The 14,090-nt window shown below is 54.7% G+C and overlaps 1 protein-coding gene across 8 annotated transcripts in view; it reads right to left on the bottom strand.

Annotated features, from left to right (window-relative positions):
* Window positions 1–14,090, bottom strand: part of LOC144935311 (RNA binding protein fox-1 homolog 1-like) — a 183,531-nt gene that overhangs the window by 13,397 nt on the left and 156,044 nt on the right. For all 8 annotated transcript variants that reach the window (XM_078861879.1, XM_078861895.1, XM_078861871.1 and 5 more), the window contains exons 8-10: window positions 9,536–9,677; window positions 6,353–6,392; window positions 2,161–2,219 (exon numbers count right to left, since the gene is read on the bottom strand). In XM_078861879.1, coding sequence (XP_078718005.1) covers window positions 2,161–2,219; window positions 6,353–6,392; window positions 9,536–9,677 — 241 coding nt within the window. The remainder of the gene's footprint in view (window positions 1–2,160; window positions 2,220–6,352; window positions 6,393–9,535; window positions 9,678–14,090) is intronic.

Raw genomic sequence — 14,090 nt, 5'->3', positions numbered from 1 at the left:
GACCTACAGCTCAGCAAAGCGGCGTATAATGTAGCAGCAGCAGCCCAATACTCTAAACCAGTGGTTCTTAACCTTTACCACAGCATCGCACCCCCTTGGTTGTCAATGGTAAAACAAAAAAAAGTACAATGTTAATAAACACACGGGCTTGATGAGACAAAGCAATTGTACTTTCGTGCCGGTGCTTAATTTGTGTTTGGATGATTTACCTTCTAAAACAAAAGTCTGCCACGTCTCGCACCCCCAGTGGGTGTGCGTGTATCCCATATTAAGAGCCACTCCTCTGCACGAATCCAGCGACCCGAGTTAGATTCCCGCCCACGGCTTGCACTAGTGGAACCGGTTCTGATCCTCCCCTAGGTCGACTCAGCCTAAAATTAGTACCTGGTGCGGTGTGTAAACATCGCCACTAGAGAGACAAAGGCGGCCGGGTGTGGGGCCGTGACGGCCTTCGTAGGTGCTCTCGAACAGTATTTGCCCCAAAAGTGTATTAAGGCTATACGGGGGGGGGGGGGATCTTTGTCTTTGTATCTATGTTTGAGTGTATGTCTGTGTGTATGTATGTTTTAGTGAGTGGGGTGTATGTATGTCTGCGTGCATGTATATATATGTATGAGTGAGTGGGGTGTATGTATGTATGAGTGAGTGGGGTGTCTGTATGTGTGTATGAGTGAGTGGGGTGTATGTCTGTCTGTATGTCTGTGTGTATGAGTGAGTGGGGTGTATGTCTGTCTGTATGTCTGTGTGTATGAGTGAGTGGAGTGTCTGTATGTGTGTATGAGTGAGTGGGGTGTCTGTATGTATGTCTGTGTGTATGAGTGAGTGGGGTGTATGTGTGTATATCTGTGTGTATGAGTGAGTGGGGTGTATGTATGTCTGTATGTCTGTATGTATGAGTGAGTAGGGGTCTTGGTGGCAGTCAAGGTAAGCGGAACAGCGCGCATCGCTCACGTGAGCGCGACGCGCCTATTGATCGCCGAGCCCCTACCAGCTGATGGATACCGCCACTAACACGCCGATGGCTCTGGGCTGTGTGTGTGTGGTTGTCTGTGTGTGTGTGTGGTTGTCTGTGTGTGTGTGTGGTTGTCTGTGTGTGTGTGTGGTTGTCTCTGTGTGTGTGTAGTTGTCTGTGTGTGTGGTTGTCTGTGTGTGTGTGTGGTTGTCTGTGTGTGTGTGTGTGGTTGTCTCTGTGTGTGTGTGTGTGGGTAGCGGTAGTGCAGCGGCTAGCGTGCTGCGCTACGGACCCCACAGTCCGAGTTCGATTCCCGCTCACGGCCAACACCGTTGACGATTGTCTGAACCGGTCCTGGGCCTCCCCTAGGACGACTCAGCCTTAAATGAGTACGTGGGACGGTGTGTTTATATCGCCACTCGGGAAACGAAGGCGGCCGGGTGTGGTGCTGGCCACCCACCGCCTCGGCCTTCATCGGTGCTCGCTCGCAGCACTTGCTCCAAACGTCGGCTCAGGCTACACGGGGCGTCTTTGTGTGCGTGAGAGTAGGGAGCGGTGGCGCAGTGGTTGGCGCACTGCGCTACAAACTCGGCGACCCAAGTTCTCAATGTCCCGCCAACTGAGCCTCTCGGCATGAGCTCCATGCCATGCCGGCCTTGACATGGCTTGCCCAAACGGTCTGGTGAAAGGCTACGCTGGGGATCTTTGTCTTTGTGTACAAGTGAGTGAGGAGTTCCGCCATACCAATGAGGTCGGGAACCACCGCTTTAATGGAATTATAAATGGAAGGAAAAAAAAGCCCACGTTGCCAGACTGATGATGTCGCTCAGTGGCAATGATTGATCCACTGCTGGACGAAAGGGAGGCCCTTTGGTCAATGAGTCGCCATCTCTCGCCGCGATCTCTGCGATGGATCCATCTCGGAAACACGAGGCCCAGATTTCATCGCTCCATCTCCCATCGGACGCCGGGGGCGGCGGTGATGGTGGAGCGTGACTACGGGAAGGAGTTCCATTCCTTTTGGCCGCCACTACGGTAGTGATCTTCAACCGTCGTCGCTCCACCGAATCGGTGGGTGACTCGGCCTGTTGACGCGGTGGGTGACGCGGTGGGTGACTCAGTGGGTGACGCGGTGGGTGACGCGGCGTGTGACGTGGTGGGTGACGCGGTGGGTGACTCGGCGAGTGACGCGGTCAGCTGGGTCTCACCTGTCGCTGTACACGGCGGCGGTGGCGGGCTGCGCGTATCGGTAGGTCGTATACCCTCCCTGTATGGACACGCGGGGGTACAAGGGCACACACACGGGTACGCGCACACGCACACACACACGCACACACGGGTACACACACACGCACATACACACACGGGTACGCACACACGGGCACACGCACACAAGCGCACGGGTAAGCATCCGATTAATACCGCTGCCCATTCTCTCTCCTGTGCCTGGTTTTACCAGGCTTCGTGAGAGAGGTGAATGAGGTGAGGCGACGTGGGTGAGGTTTGGTGAGGGTGTGGGAGTGATTGAGTGAGCGAATGAGGTGAGTCGGCGGTGAGTAATCCAGACAAGAGAGCAATATCCCTGGGTTCTCAATGAGGAAGTCCAGGAACCTCGCCACCCCACCAATAATAACCTCACCAACACCACCACCACCACCAATAGTCACCCATCACAACACTCCGGTCATTACCACCGGGACACGGAGCGCCACTCGGCAAAGGGCGCCACGATCGCGCCACCGATAACCACGACACCTGCCACGATCCTTGCGGTCACAGCACCCTCGCTCGCTGTACGACAACGAAACTCCGGAACGAAGGCGAACTTCGGGACGGAACGGCAAAGCGCCGTGGGAAGTTACGCAACGCGACCTGCAGCGCCATTGCCCACGGCCACGTGTCCCCCTGGACGCCACTCGCTCGCTTCTTGTCCAATCTCAGAAGCTCACCGTGACCAAGGGTAGGGCCCCGGTCACTGGCGGCTGCCTCGCATAAAAAGCCACCGGGCACGTGACTCGCCACTTGGTTCTTCCGGTGGTTTACTGCGTGGTCCACGGTTTGAGTTGCGTGGCCACAACCGCGATCCTGTGGCTCGTGCCTTTAATTTTCTGTTCATGAATCGGCCCGCTGTTGTTCCGATGCGGTTGACGGTAACACCATCGGTGTCTTCGTAGGAGAAAAAGTCTAAGCCGGCAGAAGCGATGTTCGGATGTTCGGATGAAGCGTTTATTCTGGAAGTGCGTGCGATGTTCCACTCTGTTCGACAGCGTTCTCCTGGATCTGGGTGAGATTCTAGGGGGGTGACATCAGCGCGACCCCAGAAGGGGGATCGGGACACGAGTCGACGGCGAGGTGACATTGTTGAGGTCTGGGGTTGATGATGGGGTAGCTGGTTGTCGTTGGCAACAAACAAAATGTCAACTCCTTTTGCCTATTCTTAAGTTTTTTTCGGTAAAGTCACGTTGGAAATTTTTTAAATAAAAATTAATAAAGTAAAATAAAAATAAAAAATAAAAATCACGACGTTTCGGAGGCAACACAAGCCTCCGTCTTCAGGTGGAACCGTCACAGCACGATAGCTGTATCAAGTAAGAGAAATTCCAAGAAAACAGTCCTTGTATATAGACTGGTTGAGGGTGGGAGCAGCCAAGGTAGGCCCCTGGATATTATTATTGTGAGGCTGAAGCACGCTGTTAGGAATGAGCCTTTGTTGTGTAGACTGGTTGAAAAGAGTTGTTAAGGTGAGGCTGATGTAAAGGTGCTTGTAAATGGGACTGTCCCTTGCAGTCACGAAAGCTTCAAATCTAGAAAGAACTCCTTTTCCAGTTTGCGCAATTTCTCCGTGGATATATTTGGGTGGCAAAAAAAGTTTCGCCGGAACAGGGAGCCAGGGGATCGGTGTCAGTCTCAGAGCTCCGGCTATGACCGCGCATCGCGTTCTTCAATTGTGCGCCTGGTTAGTTGTTTGCACGAGCTGCCTGGCCAGGCCTGGAGCGCAGTGAACTCACTCTGCCACTGCGTAGCTCGGTGAGAGGGCGGCAATTCGCAGCAAGTCATCAGTGGGCGCACCAGGTCGCTTCTGCGTGTTTCTCTCATGGTGGATGTCCATGACATTGCCCGCAAATCGGCGGTGCAGGAGGGCGGGCCGGTGGGGGGTGGGGTGGGGCAGTGTTGGGGCACGTGCCCCATGGCCTGGCTCTGGTGACCCCAGCAGTCGCATTTCCCCGACTGTTTGTTGCCAGCAAAGGTTGCCAACATTCAGCTGCAACTTAACCTCCAGGGAGCGGAACGGACTTCCGTCAGGCGGGTGCCAGACGTCGACGGCCCGTGGTTCGTTCGGAGCGGAGAGCGACGTTGCAATTCGACGCTCAAGTTCTCAACCCGTTTCTCCTTTGGTCGGTGGCTCCTGCGTTGGGACGACGAGTCGGCAAAACTCGAGGAGCTTCAACCCCCCTCACCCCCGAAGGAAGGGCCTTCAAACTCCACGGGCTAATTCTCAAAAGCCCCAAGCTCAATAATCCATCAATGAATCTATGCACCCGTCAATCAGTCTATCAATCAGTCCATCGATTCATCCAAAACCTTGATTTATTACCGGGGCGAAGGCCCGGTGAGATGGACGTCTCTCTTCTGAGCGAAGCAAGACGTGGGGTTAAACAAAACAAAAAATCCGGAGAGCCTCACTGAGTCTCAAGACTCTTTTTTTTCCACGATGGTCCAACGAGTGTTTTGCTCGCCTGCGGGACTCGCTGCATAAACCTACCACGCGAGGGATTTCGCCGAATCAATGAAGCTGCAGGGCCACATTAATAGAGACGCGGTTTTTGTTGCTGTTTTAATATGTTTTCGTGAGGTCATTGGTGCCCGGGCTGAGACCATCGCCGTCACAATGCTTGAGAAACTCGGGTTTTAATTGCAATCCGCTGTCTGGATTTGAGCCCAGAATCTTAAGGGATGCCAGCTTCAGCGCTGCTGAACTCTGACCCGCCTGCCCGCTAACCCACCCACTTGCTCTGCTGCCGCGTTCCAATTGCCCTGCTGGTCGCTGTCTAATCGTGTCCGTCCCGAATGACCACGCGCCTACGTCCAGAATCACCCCGGAAAGCGCCCAGACCTGGTAGGAATCTGAGAAGCTAAGCAGGTTTGAGACTGGATTGGAAAGTGATTGGATGGGCGACCAGTTTTTTTTATGTCCCATGGGCGTGGGCGTTCATTTAGATATTGATGGAGCGGCAGAGTAAAGTTCTTCTCCTCCACGTTCATAGAGACCCATAGACTCTCATAGAGACCCACACACTCACATAGAGACCCACGCACTCATAGAGACCCACACACTCTCATAGAGACCCATACAGCACAAAGACAATGCACTATCAGAGTAATGAGAGCTCGGGGTGAGAAGCTACATCATGGGACCTCCTTTGCCAGTAGCAAAATATGAGAATAGGAACGCCTTTTGGCGTCCTCTGGTCTAACGCCTTTTGAGACTAGGCTCCAAAGAAAGCTGTCTCTGGTGTGGACCAATCAGTTTTAAAGACAATGCCACAGATATTATCAGAGTACGTTATTGGTTTGCATTCTGACCACAAGTATTGTGGTTAATGCAGTAACATGCTTCCTTGTAAAATGTTTCCGTTTGGTGTTTTAGCATCTTAACACCTGTTTTGTTGCCAGAAAAAAAGGGGAAAAACCTATTCTCACATTTATGAATGTCGTTTGGAAACTCCTTCGTTATGTCACGGGGTAGCTCGGTGCAGGCACTGCCTGTACGATGCGTAAAGGATAGTTTTCCTGGACCGCAATTCGCGTCTGATTTCTTGTTTGGTTGTTAGGGACACGTGAAGGAGGCAGTGTCCGCCTGTTTGTGCTTTTGTTATTCACATTCTCCACAGGCACGCCAACGGTGTTGTTGGTTGTGTATCTACTTTGCTTGTGCGTCCAGCTGAGAGCCCTACAGCGTTGAGAGAGGATGTCCTTTCTAAAATCGTCGAGTTCATCTGCATTGGTTGTCTCGGACTATGCTGCTGCTGCTGCTGATGAGACAATGCGTTTCGAAGCCAGTCCTGAGCATGTGTTCTTGTCTACCTGAATCAATGCTGCTGATATGATACACTCCCAGAAGGAAGGAAGCCCCCCCCCCTCCTCCCCCCTCCACGCGTGCTGCTGATGGGATGAATAGAAATATATTTACGTCGAGACAGACATGCGAGGGCCACAAACTGCCGCGTATAAATTATTATCACGATCTTGTCGACTTGTGTTTTCCTATGAGAACTGCGATCTCCACGGAGCAAAGAGAGAGAGATAGAAAGAGAGAATTGATTGGTTGATTGACTCGAGCGAGCCTGAGACGCGGGTACTTGGTTAGACGCGTGTTCTCAGTGTGACGTGGGTACTCACGAAGAGATCGGCGCCGTAGAACGCGTCCTGGTACACAACTCTGTGCGGCGGCGTGGGCGGCAGCGGTGGTGATGGTGGTGGTGGCGCAGAGAGTCACGTGGAGTCCCACGGTCGTAGTAGTCGTAATAATATAGATAACAATGATAATTATAATAATAAATAATGGTGGTGGTGAGATAAATGATGGTGGTGGTGGTGATAATGATGATTAGGGTAATAACAACGATGGTGGTGATGATGACAGTAATGACGGTGATGGTGATGATGATTTTAAGAGTGATAATGATGATGGCAATGATGATAAGGGTGGAGATAAATAATAATCACGAGATAATGATGTGGGAAATATAGTAAATAAGTAAAATCAAAATGAATAATTGCAAATAAATAATAGTAACAATGAGATCATGAGAATAACGATTATGAATCAATGGAAAAATTAAGATAATCAAGAGGAAATAGAGAAACAACAATTAGTTCAATTTCATTGAAGTGTACAACATCGCCACTTGGGCTGGGCGTGGTGCTGGCCACCCACCCCTCGTGTGCATTTCTGGCATTCATAGGTGCTCGCTAACAGCACTTGCCCCTACCGTCTGTCACGGCTATCCGGGGTATTTTGTCTTCGTGCTAACTCATGGCGGGGGAGGGCGGTGGGAGTGTGGGATGGGGGAAGATGGGTGGGAGGGAGAAGTCAGAGAGAGGGGAGGGAGAGTGAGACGAAGGGAGATGGGGGGGGAAGGGAATGAAGGGAGATGGGAGGGAGGGAGATGGGAGGCAGGGAGACGGGAAGGAGGAGGGTGACACCGCGAGTAACGCAGTCGCCGTCATTAGGGCTCATCTCTACGTCTTAATGCGGGCGGCATCGTGACAGCTCCTTACTGAGCTCCTCCGTCTCCGGATCGCCCCCCTCCACCCTCCCCGCACGCCCCCAGGGCTCCCGTCTGTTTTTATACAGTTCCTGGAAAATCTCCCAGCCACGCATCTCGGTTGGATTTTCCATTTTTCCATTCCCCCAGTGCCCCAAATTGCTTATTTCCCGACAAAATATTATTTTTTTAGCCCCCGCCGCTCCCCTCCAGCTTGTTTAAGCATTTCGTGGCGAGTCATGTTGCTGGTGCGCGAGTGCGGCTAATGTCTGACATGCGGATTGCTCCATCACACGGCGCGCTCCGCCGTGGCCTTAAACGCCGGGCCTCCTCCGTGATCCCGAGTGCCGTGGTGGGTGCGTCACGTGACGTGTGAGTTGCGGGGAGCAGCAGTGCGGCGGATTGACGCCGCCTTACGCTGCAAACCCGGCGACCCGAGCTCGATTTGCCGCTCGCGGCCCACGCCAGTGACAATTATCCGAGCTGGTCCCGCGTCTACCTATAGGTCGACTCAGCCTCAAATTGGCGATGGGAGGCAAAGGCGGTCGGGCGTGGTGCTACCCACCAACCCGGACGTGGGTCGTGCCGACCTTCATAGTTGCTTGCTAACAGCACTTGCCCCAAACATATGTGAAGGCTATGCGCGGGATTTTTGTCTTGTGTGCGGGTGTGTGTGTGGGGATGACCCTGATGGGGCTGCTGTGCCTCAAGTGTTGCAGGAAGAAAGACTTGCATAGCCCCAATGTGGTTTCAGGCAGATGCCCTCCTGCACAGGTGCCATATCTTGTCAGTTTGCTACAGCAGAGGGGTAGGGAATTTCTACAGGACCTACATCTCTGCTTCACTGACCCCGTCAAGGCCTGTGATAGCACGCATATGTCTGAGCTGTGGGTTATTATTCGCGCTTTCGGGGGTCTCTGACTCTCTGCTCACAATAATTCAGGACTCTCATCGTGGTGGGCAGGCCCGGGTAAACTGCGTGGCCTGGAGTCAGAGCCATTCTCTGATCACTTTGGGATCAGACAGCCAGGCCCCTTTGGCTCCGATATTATTGAATATAAATTTGGCGCATAGTCCGAGAGGCTTTCCATGACTATAGAGAGGGATTTCCATTTGGTATAGATACAACGGACCCCTCTAAAGGAACATCTGCGCTGGTTTTAAACATTCAGGCGAATCAGGCTGGCCTGCCTATGATCCATCGTCGGTTTAACTAGGCTATATTGTGTGAGAAGGTCACTTGAAAAATCTGGACACATTCCCATTGCTGAATTCATTTGGCAGGCAAGGCTACGTTGGCTGGGTTATGCAGCCCGCATACCCAGCCAAGGCATGCCCAAGCAGCTTCTGTTTGGCCGGATAGATGGGGCTAAACGAGCGTGGCATGTGCTGGAGAAGAGATCGGCGAATGTGGTGCAGAGCTGAGTGGACTTGCTGATGACCGGTAAGAGTGGTGTCAAATATGTCACTGTGGAGGAGGCTCGTGAAAGACGCTACTGGGTAGTTGGAGGCAGACGTCCTCCAGCAACAACGGAGGGCACAGGAGCGACGCTCACAACAACGAGCAGAGCTCCGAGCAGCTAAACGTTAACAAGTTGATACCGTACGGAGCACAGGTGGTGCATCGGCCAGTCATATGTCAGTGGACCCATGGCACTTGGGTCTGCCCCGTGACCTCCTGCCAGCGGGCGTTCGACATTTCACGTGGCCTTAACGTCCACCTAGCCTGGCACACGCGGCGTGGTGACGTCACCGCCACTTAGTGGCGAATGGCGGTTGTTGTTGTGTGTGATAGTGTCTGATCGTGTATGTGTGATTCTTCCTTATTGTGTGATTGTGTCTGATTGTGTGTGCATGTGATTGTCTTATTATGTGCGTGTGATTGTGTCTGATTGTGCGTGTGATTGTGTCTGATTGTACGTGTGATTCTTTCTTATTGTGTGTGTGATTGTGTTTGCGATTGCGTCTGATTGTGTGTGTATTATTGTGATTGCGTCTGTGTGTGTATGATTGTGTGTGTGTTTGCTTATGTGTGTGATTGTGTCTGATTGTGTATGTGTGATTGTTTCTGATTGTGTGTGTATTATTGTGATTGTGTCTGTGTGTGTATGATTGTGTGTGTGATTGCTTGTGTGTGTGATTGTGTGTACGTGATTGTTTCTGTGTGTGTGTGATTGTGTTTGAGTGTGTGTTTGATTGTCTCAGTGTGTGTGTGATTGTGTGTGTGATTGTGTGTGTGATTGTGTGTCTGATTGTGTGTCTGATTGTGTGTGTGATTGTGTGTGTGATTGTGCGTGTGATTGTGTGCACCCACCCCCCGTAGGCGGGTGGCAGTGTGGCTGTGGGGGTGGCGGCTCTCAGGGTGTTGTAGAAGCCGCCCCGTCCCCGCCCGCGCACGTGCGCGCCCCGGTAGGCGGCAGCCGCCGTCCCCGCCGTGACCGCGTACGGGAGCCCGGCTGTGCACGCGCGCACGCACAAAAGACAAAGACAAAGAGCCCCCATTAAGCCTTAACAGACTGTAGGGGCAAGTGCTGTTAGCGAGCACCTGTGAAGGCAGTCGCGGCACACGAAGAGGCGGGTGGCCAGCAACACGCCTTTGTCTCCACAGTGGTGATGCTTATACCACACAGATACAATCATCGTGATCATCATCATCAACAACAGTCGCGGTGACGTCACCACGGCGCTTGTGCCAGGCAAGGTTCACTCCGAGGCCACGTGCAGTGTCGAGAGGATGCAATCACCACCACCACCGTCGGGTGTGTATGTATGTTGAACTTCTTTCGCACCGTACGTCGCCAGCCGTACTACAATCGGAGGTGCACTAATCATAATCAACATCATCATCATCCACGCGTGGAAAGCACACGAGTCGTCCCCACGTGACCGCGGGGGAACGCAAGGTAATTCCTCGCGTGGTCCGCGTGCGACCTCCACTACGGCGTGGGGGGCACGTGGGTGACCCCCCACCCCCACCGGCACTCGCCGGCGCTCCGAAGCCAACGTGCAGGTCAATCCCAGCGCAGGCATCGAGGAGTCGTAGTCTCTGGGACCTACAATCGTCCCAGGCGTCTTGCGAACACGCCGAGTGGCACTAATTGTCGCGCCATCTCAGTCGCCCGTTTAGGTTGGGTCCAGAAAAACGAAATGGGCCGGTGATGAAGAATCTTTGCGGCTGCCGGATATGGAGACGTAATGCAAACTGTGAGCAATGAAGCGTACATATGAGATTCTAATGAAATATTACAATAACAAAAAAAATGCAAAAAATATTCAAATATATTTTATATATATATAAAAAAATATATACTCTGATCACATTTACAATTTACCCATACGGACCGGCCCACCGGGAATTTGCCCAGACCGCTGTCCTCGTGGGCCAGCCCTGGACTGGTCTCTGCTGCTCAGAGGCGGGCGACGGTGGCGCGTCTGCCACTGCACGTGGCTGCCAGCACTGTGGAGACAGCAGCGAGGATTGGTGTGGATCACCGGGCGAATGTTGCGAAACTCTCACTCACTTCCCGTGAGCATCGAGGAGGAGCCGTGCCCCTGGCTCGCCGGTAGAAAAGGCAATGCAGCAAGTGGACTAATCGCCATCTGTGTTTATCTGTACGGGGGATACAGCGTTGTGCCCTCGCGCGTGGCGTGGGTTTGCAATTGGTGCTCGGGTTTCATTCCACGTGGCAAAATAACACACACTCGCCGTTAATTGGCGGAAAAATTGCTTACAAATGAAAAACAATGTAGCTTCAGAACCCTCCTGAGAAAAGAGTCCTACGGCTCAGTGTGGCTCTCTCTACCCCTTGCAGCACGGAAGAGGCAGAGAGAGAGAGCGAGAACGAGGTGGTATGCTGCGAAAGAAACCAGGGTCCTCCACGTAGCCTCACGATCCCCGTCTCCATGGCGCACAGAACACAAGCAACGATAAGTGCACCCCCCCTCTTCCTTCCTCCTCCACTCACCCCCACCATCTCGCCCCCCCCCACCACCACACAACACACACGCACCCCCCGTGTTGTTGTTGTTGTTGACCAACTCGAGTCGTCCATCATCTCGCGTAGTCGAGGGTACTCGGGAAGAGTCGAGTTGGTTTCCCATGGAAACGGAGTGCGAGTCGATTGGGTCAAATGCGTTCAGCGAGTGGGTCGGGGGGCTGGGGGGGGGGGCGAGGTGGGGCTAGGGGGAGGGTGGGGGAGGGTGGGGGGGGGCACGAGGTGGGGCTGGGGGGAGGGTGGGGGGGGGTGAGTGGGGGGGGCACGAGGTGGGGCTGGGGGGAGGGTGGGGGAGGGTGGGGGGGGGGCACGAGGTGGGGCTGGGGGGAGGGTGGGGGAGGGTGGGGGGGGGGCACGAGGTGGGGCTAGGGGGAGGGTGGGGGAGGGTGGGGGGGGGGCACGAGGTGGGGCTGGGGGGAGGGTGGGGGGGGTGAGTGGGGGGGGGCACGAGGTGGGGCTGGGGGGAGGGTGGGGGGGTGAGTGGGGGGGGGCACGAGGTGGGGCTGGGGGGAGGGTGGGGGGGGGTGAGTGGGGGGGGGGGCACGAGGTGGGGCTGGGGGGAGGGTGGGGGGGGAGGGTGGGGGGGGGGCACGAGGTGGGGCTAGGGGGAGGGTGGGGGAGGGTGGGGGGGGGGGCACGAGGTGGGGCTGGGGGGAGGGTGGGGGGGGTGAGTGGGGGGGGGCACGAGGTGGGGCTGGGGGGAGGGTGGGGGGGGTGAGTGGGGGGGGGGCACGAGGTGGGGCTGGGGGGGAGGGTGGGGGGGGGTGAGTGGGGGGGGGGGCACGAGGTGGGGCTGGGGGGGGGTGCAGCCAGTTACACGCCCACCCGCACACGTCTGCCCCCCCCCCCCCCACACAAGTCAAGCTCCCCCGTGTAGCCTTTAACAGGCTGTTGAGGCGAGTGCTTGCTAGCCCGGCACGCATACACAGACGCAAAGATAAAGATCCCCCGTATAGCCTTCGCAGAGTGTTGGGGCAAGTGCTGTTAGCGAGCACCTATGAAGGTCGGAACGGCACACGAGGGGGTACTGGCCAACACCACGTCCGACCGCCTTTGTCTCCCCAGCGCTGATGTTTACACACCACACCAGGTACTCATTTGAGGCTGAGTCGACCGAGGGGAGAGACCCAGGACCGGTTCACATAATCGTCACTGGTGTTGGCCGTGAGCGGGAATCGGTGGCTGGGTTAGTAGTGGAGCGCAGCGCTCACCGCTACACTACCACTCCCCCCACACGAACACACACGAACACACACTAACACCCACTCACCGGCTCATTCTCTCTCACACTCACACACACTCACACACTCACACACTCACACACACTCACACACACACTCACACACTCACACACACTCACACACTCACACACACTCACACACACACTCACACACACTAACACCCACTCACCGGCTCATTCTCTCTCACACTCACACACACTCACACACACTCACACACTCACACACACACTCACACACACTCACACACACTCACACACTCACACACACTCATTCTCACACTCACACACACATTATGCACGCAGCACAAAGATCACTCAACGTGCATCCTCCTATGCAGTTGGGGCAAATGCAGCGAGCGAGGGCTACTTTCAAGGCGGACAGGATGCGGTTAGCGAGCACCTCTCTACTGGGCAGAACTCAACGGCGTGGGCGCACTGGTGGCAACCATCATTAGACGCTCTCTGCCAGACACGGACCCCCCCTCTCCAAACCCGGGTCGGGATTTAGCGGTGCGCGTTTTTCGGTGGCGCATTAGGCGATGATTTGGCCAACGTCGACTCGTATTATTGGCGCATCGACAGCACTCACATTCTGGCAGCGTTAAGCGGAGGAAATAACACAACGCCCATTCATTATTCCTCACCCCATCCTCCCACTATTAGGGTTATTATTCTTTCTTTTTTAGGCTGACCAGAAGAAAAGAAAACATAAAACAAGGAAAGTGGAGAAAGTCACAGTGGTAGTTTTTTTTTTAAATGAAGATTTAGGCCCCATAACGACTCCCAATTTACACGAAACCCAACTCACACCTTCTCCAGATTTACTGCCGACCTTCAACAAGATGCGGGTCCTGGGTCCCGGCAGGGCGATGGGGAGAGAAGGGGGGGGGGGCAGGAACCCACAGCCTCCCCCTCGCCCCGCCACCCGCAGTATGAATGGAGCCACGGGGCCATAACTCGGCCTGGAGTTGACAGCGCCCCGGGCGATCGCCGATGTGGAATTTGGAGCTCACTTCCTCCTCCACCTCGTAGCGCTCCCTCACCTATGACTAAGATAGCGAACGGTGGCATAGGCGCAGCACTGCAAATGCTCGACCCCTGGCGGAAAAAATGGCCTCGCTTGAGATAGCGCGAGAGGGTCCTTCTTAGGAGGTGTTTGGCCTACTCGTCCACGCGAGCTTGGGTGAATGGCAGAGAGTGACCAGGGCCGTTTCAAATATGACTGGCCACTGATGTCTGCCGTAGCCAGGAATCGATCTCGGGCGGTGGCCGGGGCTCGTTGCAAGGTGCGCTAACATCCCCATCGCCGAGGACATGAACACTTTCTTTACGTCCAAACAGACGGGTTCACGGACACACTCGCCGCTGCTGCGACCGTCTCCGGCCCACCTCGCAAATCTCTGCGTGGTCCACTGGCCCTTTGCGTCCCAAAGCGCGAGACAGCCGCGTGCGTGGGTCTCACATACACCCGCGCGTCAATTCCTGGCTCCGTCTGACCCGGTCTCCCCGGTCTTCCATCCTATGCCTGGTCTCCACTCGGCTCTGCTGGGGACGGGCCTAGCAATTACATCAGCGTCGCAACGAATGCGAGATGGAAACGTCTTGGCCACTTACGTCAACCGTGACCTTAATCA

This window comes from Lampetra fluviatilis, chromosome 1 (assembly GCF_964198595.1).
Source record: "Lampetra fluviatilis chromosome 1, kcLamFluv1.1, whole genome shotgun sequence".
In the NCBI taxonomy this organism is placed as follows: domain Eukaryota; kingdom Metazoa; phylum Chordata; class Hyperoartia; order Petromyzontiformes; family Petromyzontidae; genus Lampetra; species Lampetra fluviatilis.
Note: the sequence above shows the minus strand (reverse complement) of the source record. Positions and strands in the feature narration are given on the sequence as shown.